Consider the following 12,281-nt stretch of genomic DNA (forward strand, 5'->3'; position numbering starts at 1 on the left):
GTATGAAAATGAACAGCCCCAACCTTCTCCCCCTGGGACAGGTGGAGGGCCCCAACCTTCTCCCCCTGGGACAGGTGGAGGGCCCCAACCTTCTCCCCCTGGGACAGGTGGAGGGCCCCAACCTTCTCCCCCTGGGACAGGTGGAGGGCCCCAACCTTCTCCCCCTGGGACAGGTGGAGGGCCCCAACCTTCTCCCCCTGGGACAGGTGGAGGGCCCCAACCTTCTCCCCCTGGGACAGGTGGAGGGCTCCAACCTTCTCCCCCTGGGACAGGTGGAGGGCTCCAACCTTCTCCCCCTGGGACAGGTGGAGGGCCCCAACCTTCTCCCCCTGGGACAGGTGGAGGGCCCCAACCTTCTCCCCCTGGGACAGGTGGAGGGCCCCAACCTTCTCCCCCTGGGACAGGTGGAGGGCCCCAACCTTCTCCTCATGGGACAGGTGGAGGGCTCCAACCTTCTCCCCATGGGACAGGTGGAGGGCCCCAACCTTCTCCCCATGGGACAGGTGGAGGGCTCCAACCTTCTCCTCATGGGACAGGTGGAGGGCTCCAACCTTCTCCCCCTGGGACAGGTGGAGGGCCCCAACCTTCTCCCCATGGGACAGGTGGAGGGCCCCAACCTTCTCCCCATGGGACAGGTGGAGGGCTCCAACCTTCTCCCCATGGGACAGGTGGAGGGCCCCAACCTTCTCCCCATGGGACAGGTGGAGGGCCCCAACCTTCTCCCCATGGGACAGGTGGAGGGCTCCAACCTTCTCCCCATGGGACAGGTGGAGGGCCCCAACCTTCTCCTCATGGGACAGGTGGAGGGCTCCAACCTTCTCCCCATGGGACAGGTGGAGGGCCCCAACCTTCTCCCCATGGGACAGGTGGAGGGCTCCAACCTTCTCCTCATGGGACAGGTGGAGGGCTCCAACCTTCTCCCCCTGGGACAGGTGGAGGGCCCCAACCTTCTCCCCCTGGGACAGGTGGAGGGCCCCAACCTTCTCCCCCTGGGACAGGTGGAGGGCCCCAACCTTCTCCCCCTGGGACAGGTGGAGGGCCCCAACCTTCTCCCCCTGGGACAGGTGGAGGGCCCCAACCTTCTCCCCCTGGGACAGGTGGAGGGCTCCATGCAGTCCAAGGTCAGAGACAGTACCAGCTTCTGGTGAATATTAATCAAATCAAAGCAAAAAAGCAGAGCAAGTATGTGTGTATTCATTGTGGGAGAGACTGCTCCAAGCCCAGTGTCCTGGAAAAACACGTCCGGTCTCACACCGGCGAACGCCCATTCCCATGCACAATCTGTGGGATTTCCTTTAAAACTCAGAGTAATCTGTATAAACACAAAAGAACCCAAACACATGTGAATAACAGCCGCCTTTTGGCAGAATTGGAGAGAAGCAGTGAGCCAGGGCCCGGCAGTTACGGCCTGTCACTCAGCCACGTGGGCCATGGGCGCTGTAGAGCAAGTGCTGATTGTGAACCTGAGGAGAAGCGGGGCAGAGACTGTCACAGTGACCTACCTGTGCCCAACTCCACCAGCATGGACCGTTCAGGACACCATGGGTTTCCAACCTTTGCAACGTTGGGCAGGTTTTGGAGCAGGGCTTCTACTGGTGAGAAAAGAGAGAATGACATTACTGATGAAGAGAAACAAGATGTCCAGCCACAAGAAGGTCAAACAGGAAACAGACATACAGTTCTGCAGAGACAGCAGGCAACTTATTATGCTAAACAGTGGGTTCACAAGTCTTCAAGTTCGAGTGTGCAGACGAATGAAAGCACGGACTCCGGGTACTTCTCCCATTCGGACAGTGCTGACCAGCAGCTGTGGACCTCGGGCTCACTGCAGAATCTTCATGATCAGAGCACTGACACTGAACCAGAAAAGGCCTCTCAGTCCAGCCAGTGCCTGGTTAGTGCTGAGCAGGATGGACGGGGCTCGGTCCTCAGTGATGCACCTGTCCGCGGAATGGACAGGATGCAGCTTGGGAAGCAAGAACTTGGGGAACGGATTTCGAAGCTCATCTCTGATAATAAGGCTGTAGTTGATGACAAACAATTAGCAAACGTGAGACCAAGGAAGAGTCTTATTTCAAAGCTGGGGAGCATTAATTTACCAATGCCATACACATTTAAGGACTCCTTCCACTTTGACATGAAGCCAATTCAAGTCAAGAAGGGATCAAACCTTTCCTACAATTTATCAAAGTCCACTCCTTCATCCACTGGCAAATCAAAGCAAATGTTCTTCTCATTGCCTGCTGATGTTAGCTCTCTTGGTGATTGTTTACCAGTTATAAGGAGTAATTCCATGCCACCTGATGAGGGCAGCTCATTATCCAGTAAAATAGCTAACAGTTCAAGCTCTCATCCAGAGAAGCAATGTTCACAAAGGAAGTTCTCCACTACATTGCTTACAGAGAGCTCACAATCACAGTCACTGGACTTCCCCCCCTCACACCATCGAACTCTGGTCAGGCAAACTGCTCTCGAGGATTTACCAGCCAGTGGTCCTATTGTGGAGGTGCCCGGCCCTCTACTCGATGGAAAGGCTTGTGATTCCGGCATTGAGGAAGTGTCAAAAAACAAGCACAAGGCCCTAGAAAAGAAGAACAACCAGAAGAAGCTGAAAAAGTTTTCTCATGAAAGGTGGTCCATGTATGGGGAAGAGACCTTTAGAAAGAAATACCAAGAATCAAAGAGGAACATCAGTGCAGCAGGACCTCTCTTGCAGGGTGCCAACCAATCCACACAGATTCAGACAGTCAATTGTACCAGCCATGCTGGAGCACTGAATAGGGAGATCTGTGCCCTCACTGAGGGTCCACACTCACAGGTCTCCCCTTCAACCCACAAATCTCTGGTTAGAAAACACCTTTCAGACCCACTGCTTTTAGGGTCAGTGAAGGTCACAACCTTCAACACTCAAATGTTTCAGACACACTTTTTACAAACAAATGTGGACAAGCTTTTACCAGAACAGAGAAATCCAGCACCTCGTGATAACAGAGAGCAGACAAAGACTCCGTTAATCCAGGACTGTGTTTGGGAAGTGCCTGTTATCGAAACCTCCAACTCAGCAGAGATGCTCATTATAGGTGAAGCAATGAACAATGTGACATCACCACACCCAGTCCAAGAAACCACCGGCCACAGAGTGAACCCCCCATCGCCTGCACCAAGCATCCAAAAAGAACAAAATCCCAAAAGACCAATGCAGATACATTTCTCACATCCAAAGTTGGTGAGGCAACACAGTATTCTTGTTCCAGAGAGCAAAACCGTACAAGAGTCTGTCAAAGCCAGGAAGCAACAAGAGAACAGGCCTGAAGAATTTCGTTTGCACCAGGTCCACAATGATAGCTTCGCCTTTCCATCAGAAAAACCTCCCAAAAAGAAACAACGGCTGAAATTACCCAATGTTAGAAGCCCAACTGAGAGCCTACAGTTTGGCTTCGATTTACGAGTTCCTGCTGGATTGCCCCAGTTGGTTGGTGCCTTGGCATCAGGCGGCAGCTATGGGCACCTTCAGGTTCCCAACCCCCCAGAGCAGGGTGAGGGCCAAAGCTCAGTGGACCAATATTCATTACCAACTATGCCTGGAAGCTTGACTGAAGAACCTGCAGAAATGAGTGTTCCATTGAGCAGCACACATCACAAACGGCCTGACCCTGACCAGCTAACCTCCGATAGATCAAGGTCCTGTCCTGACCAGCTAACCTCCGATAGATCAAGGTCCTGTCCTGACCAGCTAACCTCCGATAGATCAAGGTCCTGTCCTGACCAGCTAACCTCCAATAGATCAAGGTCCTGTCCTGACCAGCTAACCTCCGATAGATCAAGGTCCTGTCCTGACCAGCTAACCTCCGATAGATCAAGGTCCTGTCCTGAGTCCACAGCTTCTTCTACATCTTCCCCTGTACCACTGCTGTCACATTCAGAGGGCAGAGATGAACAGAGAAAGACTGTCCAAAGGGAGGAGAGTGAAGTAATTAGCCGAAGGGGCTTACCGTCACAGTTAGATACAGCTGGAACTCAGGCAAAGCAAGCTGGCAATAGATTACACATGGGAGCACACATATCCCAACAGGTTACACCAGCATCTCCCCAAGTTCCCCACTTGCAAAAGCAACATTTTCTTCCAAAATATCAGCTCAAATGGCCAAAGGGGGACCTGATCAGAATGCGCACTGCATTGATGGCAGGAATTGCGGCTGACAGCAAGATAACCGAGTTTTCCATCGTAGTTACAAGTGATGCTGTAAATGAAGCTTGTACTCCCCGATGGGCTGAGTCCAAGACATCCCATCATACTCAGTGCACACCAGAGGAAGCTGTACAGCCATCATTAACTTCTTATAAAACAGCCAATGAAGTGCAGCAAACTGATCGATGTGAATTTGGATGTCCCTTCACTGTCTCTGATGGTGGTCAGTTCTCATTGGGTAATCGGCCAGCGGCCGTTGTCACCAATCTTGTTCATTTGATGAACAGGAGGTTCCAGCAGCCTTTTGGGAGTCAGTCTGTTCCCAAACCTCACGACATACACTGGTCAGCGGTGAGCAGTGAGGACCGAGGAAGGTCGACGCCTGCTGGCAACGCTGCAGATTCATTGGTGACTCAATGCCAACAAGGTGCCAGCAATCTCCAACTGAGTGGTGAGCTGGCTTCCAAAGATTGGTCAAAGGCGTCTGGGTCTGTATGTGAGAAACCCACATGTGTTGCAGGTAGCTGGAGGGTCCAACGGAGGTCAGTGAGGGAGTGGGGCAGCAGGACCCCGCCGCAGACACAACGATCAGCTGTGACAGACTCTGAACATTCCCCCTTTCCAAAGATGAACACTCAGCCCGAGCTCACCTGGTGTTACCTGAGAAAGACTGTACCCTTCCACACCCCGCAGAAAGACAAGCTCACTTCAGCCCACGCCTCCTGGGGTGTTTGTGATAATCCCTCTGAGACACCAAGCCTGGCACTGAAGGACATTTTGGCTGTTCACAGACTAAATCACAAAGGACGAGACCCGTGTGTTCGATCAGTAAGTATACCTCCAAATTAAACCACTTTTTCCTTGTAGATTCGTGTTGCTATGATTCCCTCCTTCACTCTCTGTCCTGTTGTCTGCCTCTACCATGTATTGTCCAGGCTGCAGATTCCTCTCAGTGTTCTCCAGTGCTGCTCTTCACTGGCCTGCACTCACTCTGCTCCCTGTTTACAGTGAATGGCATGGTCAGAATCGAACTTCACTCACTGCACTCTGTGTCACATATCCCCGAGTCCATCCACCCTCACTGCAACCATTTCTTCAAAACATTTTACATGATTAAAAAAGCCCAAACTGTTTCTTTTTCTGAGATGTCCTCATATTTCCCAAATTCCCTTTTAGTCCTTTCAACTCCACTTCCAATATTCCTCATGATTCGCTTTAGAATTTTAGCCCAACTTGGACACATGCCTCCCTTATATCAGGTCTTTTAATCTCACAATAATGGCAATGAACTCGATCCTGTGGCATCTCCCGCCCCCGGTCTCATGCCCCATAGGCTCCTGTCCCTGTTCCTCCCCTCAGAAATACAGGGCCTCTCTCCTCTCAGTGTCAGGGGTCTCTCTCCTCAGTGTCAGGGGTCTCTCTCCTCAGTGTCAGGGGTCTCTCTCCTCAGTGTCAGGGGCCTGTCTCCACTCAGAGACAGGGGTCTCTCTCCCCCCAGTGACAAGGGTCTCTCTCCACTCAGAGACAGGGGTCTCTCCACTCAGTGTCAGGGGTCTCTCCACTCAGTGTCAGGGTTCTCTCTCCACTCAGAGACAGGGGTCTCTCTCCACTCAGTGACAGGGGTCTCTCCCCCCAGAGACAGGGGTCTCTCCCCTCAGAGACAGGGGTCTCTCCCCAGAGATAGGGGTCTCTCCCCTCAGAGACAGGGGTCTCTCTCCCTTCAGAGACAGGGGCCTATCTCCCCTCAGAGATAGGGGTCTCTCCCCTCAGAGACAGGGGTCTCTCTCCCCTCAGTGTCAGGGGCCTCTCTCCACTCAGAGACAGGGGTCTCTCCCCTCAGTGTCAGGGGTCTCTCCACTCAGAGATAGGGGTCTCTCTCTTCCTCAGAGACAGTGGCCTCTACCCCCAGAGACAGGGGTCTTTCCCCCCAGTGACAAGGGTCTCTCTCCCCAGAGACAGGGGTCTCTCCCCCCACTGACAGGGGTCTCTCTCCCCTCAATGACAGGGGTCTCCCCTCCCAGTAACAGGGATTTATCCCCCCACTGACAGGGGTCTCTCTCCCCCCATTGCCAGGGGTCTCTCCCCCCAGTGACAAGGGTCTCTCCCCTCATAGACAGTGGCCTCTCCCCCCAGTGACAGGGGTCTTTCCCCCCAGTGACAAGGGTCTCTCTCCCCAGAGACAGGGGTCTCTACCCTGAGTGGCAGGGGTCTCTCCCCCCACTGACAGGGGTCTCTCTCCCCTCAATGACAGGGGTCTCCCCTCCCAGTAACAGGGATTTATCCCCCCATTGACAGGGGTCTCTCTCCCCCCAGAGACAGGGGCCACTCTCCCCCCACTGACAGGGGTCTCTCTCCCCCCAGAGACAGGGGCCACTCTCCCCTCAGTGACAGGGGTCTCTCCCCCCAGAGACAGGGGTCTCTCCCCTCAGAGACAGGGGTCTCTCCCCAGAGATAGGGGTCTCTCCCCTCAGAGATAGGGGTCTCTCCCCTCAGAGACAGGGGTCTCTCCCCAGAGATAGGGGTCTCTCCACTCAGAGACAGGGGTCTCTCTCCCCTCAGAGACAGGGGTCTCTCCCCTCAGTATCAGGGGTCTCTCCACTCAGAGTTAGGGGTCTCTCTCTTCCTCAGAGACAGTGGCCTCTACCCCCAGAGACAGGGGTCTCTCTCCCCCCATTGCCAGGGGTCTCTCCCCCCAGTGACAAGGGTCTCTCCCCTCATAGACAGTGGCCTCTCCCCCCAGTGACAGGGGTCTCTCCCCCCAGTGACAAGGGTCTCTCTCCCCAGAGACAGGGGTCTCTACCCCGAGTGGCAGGGGTCTCTCCCCCCACTGACAGGGGTCTCCCCTCCCAGTAACAGGGATTTATCCCCCCACTGACAGGGGTCTCTCTCCCCCCAGAGACAGGGGTCTCTCCCCCCAGAGACAGGGGTCTCTCCCCTCAGCGACAGGGGTCTCTCCCTAGAGATAGGGGTCTCTCCCCTCAGAGACAGGGGTCTCTCTCCCTTCAGAGACAGGGGCCTATCACCCCTCAGAGAAAGGGGTCTCTCCCATAAGAGACAGGGGCCTCTCCCCTCAGAGACAGGGGTCTCTCACCAGAGACAGGGGTCTCTCTCCCCTCAGAGATAGGGGTCTCTCCCCTCAGAGACAGGGGTCTCTCTCCCCTCAGAGACAGGGGTCTCTCTCCCCTCAGAGACAGGGGTCTCTCTCCCCAGTGACAAGGGTCTCGCTCCCCAGAGACAGGGGTCTCTACCCCGAGTGGCAGGGGTCTCGCCCCCCACTGACAGGGGTCTCTCTCCCCTCAATGACAGGGGTCTCCCCTCCCAGTAACAGGGATGTATCCCCCCACTGACAGGGGTCTCTCTCCCCTCAGGGACAGGGGTCTCCCCCCTCAGTGACAGGGGTCCCTCCCAGTAACAGGGATTTATCCCCCCACTGACAGGGGTCTCTCTCCCCTCAGTGACAGGGGTCTCTCCCCCCAGAGACAGGGGTCTCTCCCCCCAGAGACAGGGGTCTCTCTCCCCTCAGCGACAGGGGTCTCTCCCCTCAGTGACAGGGGTCTCTCCCCCCAGAGACAGGGGTCTCTCCCCCCAGAGACAGGGGTCTCTCTCCCCTCAGCGACAGGGGTCTCTCCCCTCAGTGACAGGGGTCTCTCCCCCCAGAGACAGGGGTCTCTCCCCTCAGCGACAGGGGTCTCTCCCTAGAGATAGGGGTCTCTCCCCTCAGTGACAGGGGTCTCTCTCCCTTCAGAGACAGGGGCCTATCTCCCCTCAGAGATAGGGGTCTCTCCCCTAAGAGACAGGGGTCTCTCCCCTCAGAGACAGGGGTCTCTCACCAGAGACAGGGGTCTCTCACCAGAGACAGGGGTCTCTCTCCCCTCAGAGACAGGGGTCTCTCCCCAGAGACAGGGGTCTCTCTCCCCTCAGAGATAGGGGTCTCTCCCCTCAGAGACAGGGGTCTCTCCCCAGAGACAGGGGTCTCTCTCCCCTCAGAGACAGGGGTCTCTCCCCTCAATGACAGGGGTCTCTCCCCTCAGAGACAGGGGTCTCTCTCCCCAGTGACAAGGGTCTCGCTCCCCAGAGACAGGGGTCTCTACCCCGAGTGGCAGGGGTCTCGCCCCCCACTGACAGGGGTCTCTCTCCCCTCAATGACAGGGGTCTCCCCTCCCAGTAACAGGGATGTATCCCCCCACTGACAGGGGTCTCTCTCCCCTCAGGGACAGGGGTCTCCCCCCTCAGTGACAGGGGTCCCTCCCAGTAACAGGGATTTATCCCCCCACTGACAGGGGTCTCTCTCCCCTCAGTGACAGGGGTCTCTCCCCCCAGAGACAGGGGTCTCTCCCCCCAGAGACAGGGGTCTCTCTCCCCTCAGCGACAGGGGTCTCTCCCCTCAGTGACAGGGGTCTCTCCCCCCAGAGACAGGGGTCTCTCCCCCCAGAGACAGGGGTCTCTCTCCCCTCAGCGACAGGGGTCTCTCCCCTCAGTGACAGGGGTCTCTCCCCCCAGAGACAGGGGTCTCTCCCCTCAGCGACAGGGGTCTCTCCCTAGAGATAGGGGTCTCTCCCCTCAGTGACAGGGGTCTCTCTCCCTTCAGAGACAGGGGCCTATCTCCCCTCAGAGATAGGGGTCTCTCCCCTAAGAGACAGGGGTCTCTCCCCTCAGAGACAGGGGTCTCTCACCAGAGACAGGGGTCTCTCACCAGAGACAGGGGTCTCTCTCCCCTCAGAGACAGGGGTCTCTCCCCAGAGACAGGGGTCTCTCTCCCCTCAGAGATAGGGGTCTCTCCCCTCAGAGACAGGGGTCTCTCCCCAGAGACAGGGGTCTCTCTCCCCTCAGAGACAGGGGTCTCTCCCCTCAATGACAGGGGTCTCTCTCCCCAGAGACAGGGCTTTCTCCCCCCACTGACAGGGGTCTCTCTCCCCCCAGAGACAGGGGTCTCTCCCCTCAGAGACAGGGGTCTCTTCCCTCAATGACAGGGGTCTCTCCGCTCAGAGACAGGGGCCACCCTCCCCTCAGAGACGGGGGTCTCCCCCCTCAATGACAGGGGTCTCTCACCCCAGAGACAAGGGTCTCTCTCCCCCCAGAGACAGGGGTCTCTTCCCTCAATGACAGGGGTCTCTCCGCTCAGAGACAGGGGTCTCTCCCCCCAGAGACAGGGGCCACCCTCCCCTCAGAGACGGGGCTCTCTCCCCTCAATGACAGGGGTCTCTCCCCCCAGAGAAAGGGGTCTCTCCGCTCAGAGACAGTGGTCTCTCCCCCCCAGAGACAGGGGTCTCTCCCCTCAGAGACAGGGGTCTCTCTCCCCTCAGAGACAGGGGTTTCCCCCCCCCCAGAGACAAGGGTCTCTCTCCCCCAGAGACAGGGGTCTCTCCCCTCAGAGACAGGGGTCTCTCTCCCTTCAGAGACAGGGGCCTATCTCCCCTCAGAGATAGGGGTCTCTCCCCTAAGAGACAGGGGTCTCTCCCCTCAGAGACAGGGGTCTCTCACCAGAGACAGGGGTCTCTCTCCCCTCAGAGACAGGGGTCTCTCCCCAGAGACAGGGGTCTCTCTCCCCTCAGAGATAGGGGTCTCTCCCCTCAGAGACAGGGGTCTCTCCCCAGAGACAGGGGTCTCTCTCCCCTCAGAGACAGGGGTCTCTCCCCTCAATGACAGGGGTCTCTCTCCCCAGAGACAGGGCTTTCTCCCCCCACTGACAGGGGTCTCTCTCCCCCCAGAGACAGGGGTCTCTCCCCTCAGAGACAGGGGTCTCTTCCCTCAATGACAGGGGTCTCTCCGCTCAGAGACAGGGGCCACCCTCCCCTCAGAGACGGGGGTCTCCCCCCTCAATGACAGGGGTCTCTCACCCCAGAGACAAGGGTCTCTCTCCCCCCAGAGACAGGGGTCTCTTCCCTCAATGACAGGGGTCTCTCCGCTCAGAGACAGGGGTCTCTCCCCCCAGAGACAGGGGCCACCCTCCCCTCAGAGACGGGGGTCTCTCCCCTCAATGACAGGGGTCTCTCCCCCCAGAGAAAGGGGTCTCTCCGCTCAGAGACAGGGGTCTCTCCCCCCAGAGACAGGGGTCTCTCCCCTCAGAGACAGGGGTCTCTCTCCCCCCAGAGACAGGGGTCTCTCTCCCCTCAGAGACAGGGGTTTCCCCCCCCCCAGAGACAAGGGTCTCTCTCCCCCAGAGACAGGGGTCTCCCCCCTCAGAGACAAGGGTCTCTCTCCCCCCAGAGACAGGGGCCACTGCCCCCTCAGTGACAGGGGTCTCTCCCCTCAGAGACAGGGGTGACTCTCCCCAGAGACAGGGGTCTCTCCCCTCAATGACTGGGGTCTCTCTCCCCAGAGACAGGGGCCACTCTCCCCAGAGACAGGGTTCTCTCTCCCCAGAGACAGGGGCCTCTCTCCCTTCAGAGACAGGGGTCTCTCTCCCTTCAGAGACAGGGGTCTCTCCCCTCAATGACAGGGGTCTCTCCCCTCAATGACAGGGGTCTCTCCCCTCAATGACAGGGGTCTCTCCCCTCAATGACAGGGGTCTCCCCCCCCCAGAGGCAGGTGTTTCTCTCCCTCAGATACAGAGATGTGTCTCTCCTCTGGCCCAGACAATTATCAGAAGGAACTGTGTAATCAAACCCATGGCTGTGGAGAAGTTGTCTCTTTAAATTGAGAGCACTTGAATCGTTTGTCCAAACAATGATCACCGAAGACTCGAATCTATCGCCTTCTTTATTTCCCACAGTTGGAAAGATTCGACATGCCTCTCCAACCCCTGGATACACCTTCCCCCTGCTCACTTCCTTTCTTTCCTATAACTCCTTATCTGATTGGCAGTCCAAATCTTTAACCCTTTCTTATAACTTTTCCATTTTCCTTGTATTATCTGCCTGCCGTTGCTTATAATGATTACTAAATCCAGGCTGCCTCCGTCTGGGTCTTCTACATCTATTTAACTTTACCCAGCTCTTCTAATGTCTAATCACGTGCCCTAACAGGGTGGACATGGAGCTGAGGGTCCTAAATTGGTCTCTCCGTAGGGACGAGCGATTATGGCCAGAGAGATAAACGGACGTTATTTTCTCAATTCTAGATTAACTTTATTCATGAAACTGAACTTGGAGACTGACACTCAAGACTTGGGCTCCAGCTGATCCTCAGTCTGTGAGCTGGCCTGACAGGTCATCTTCCATTGCTTCTTTACCGCTTCTGGTGTTTTCCAGATGTCCCCCTAAAGTCTCCTCTTTTTCAGACAACCTTGATGTTCAATCCACTCCTTAGGTTAGGTGGGATACCATTTATAACTATTCAATGGAGAGGAGAAGCTGTCTGCCTGTGTTCCTGTGTTCAGTACATGACTGAAAATCACAGATATTATACTATCATACTAGGTCATGCAATCATAGAATCATAGAAAGGATACAGCAAAGGAGGAGGAGGCCATTCAACCCATCGAGTCCGTGCCGGTTTTCTGCAAGAGCAATCCAGCTAGTCCCACTCCCCCGCCCTATCCCTGTAGTCCTGAAATTTATTTCCTTTCAAGTACTTATCCAGTTCCCTTTTGAAGCCCATGATTGAATCTGCCTCCACCACCCCCTCGGGCAGTGCATTCCAGATCATCACCACTCGCTGTGTAAAAAAGTTTTTCCTCATGTCACCTTTGCTTCTTTTGCCAATTACCTTAAATCTATGTCCTCTGGTTCTTGACCCTTCCACCAATGGAACAGTTTCTCTCTAAGGGCAAAAGGGTAACTAGGGAGAGAGTAGGGCCTCTTAAGGATCAACAAGGTCATCTATGTGCGGAACCACAAGAGATGGGTGAGATCCTGAATGAATATTTCACATCGGTATTTACGGTTGAGAAAGGCATGGATGTTAGGGAACTTGGGGAAATAAATAGTGATGTCTTGAGGAGTGTACATATTACAGAGAGGGAGGTGCTGGAAGTCTTAACGCGCATCAAGGTAGATAAATCTCCGGGACCTGATGAAATGTATCCCAGGACGTTATGGGAGGTTAGGGAGGAAATTGCGGGTCCCCTAGCAGAGATATTTGAATCATCCACCGCTACAGGTGAGGTGCCTGAAGATTGGAGGGTAGCAAATGTTGTGCCTTTGTTTAAGAA

General features: G+C 55.7%; 1 protein-coding gene across 1 annotated transcript in view; it reads left to right on the forward strand.

The window, feature by feature from the left end:
- Positions 1 to 1,105: 1,105 nt before the first annotated feature.
- Positions 1,106 to 12,281, forward strand: part of LOC137309604 (zinc finger protein 40-like) — a 77,382-nt gene continuing 66,206 nt past the window's right edge. Inside the window, exon 1 of the mRNA XM_067977710.1 lies at positions 1,106 to 5,017. Coding sequence (XP_067833811.1) covers positions 1,523 to 5,017 — 3,495 coding nt within the window. The 5' untranslated portion in view covers positions 1,106 to 1,522. The remainder of the gene's footprint in view (positions 5,018 to 12,281) is intronic.

Source organism: Heptranchias perlo, unplaced genomic scaffold, assembly GCF_035084215.1.
Source record: "Heptranchias perlo isolate sHepPer1 unplaced genomic scaffold, sHepPer1.hap1 HAP1_SCAFFOLD_171, whole genome shotgun sequence".
Classification (NCBI taxonomy): domain Eukaryota; kingdom Metazoa; phylum Chordata; class Chondrichthyes; order Hexanchiformes; family Hexanchidae; genus Heptranchias; species Heptranchias perlo.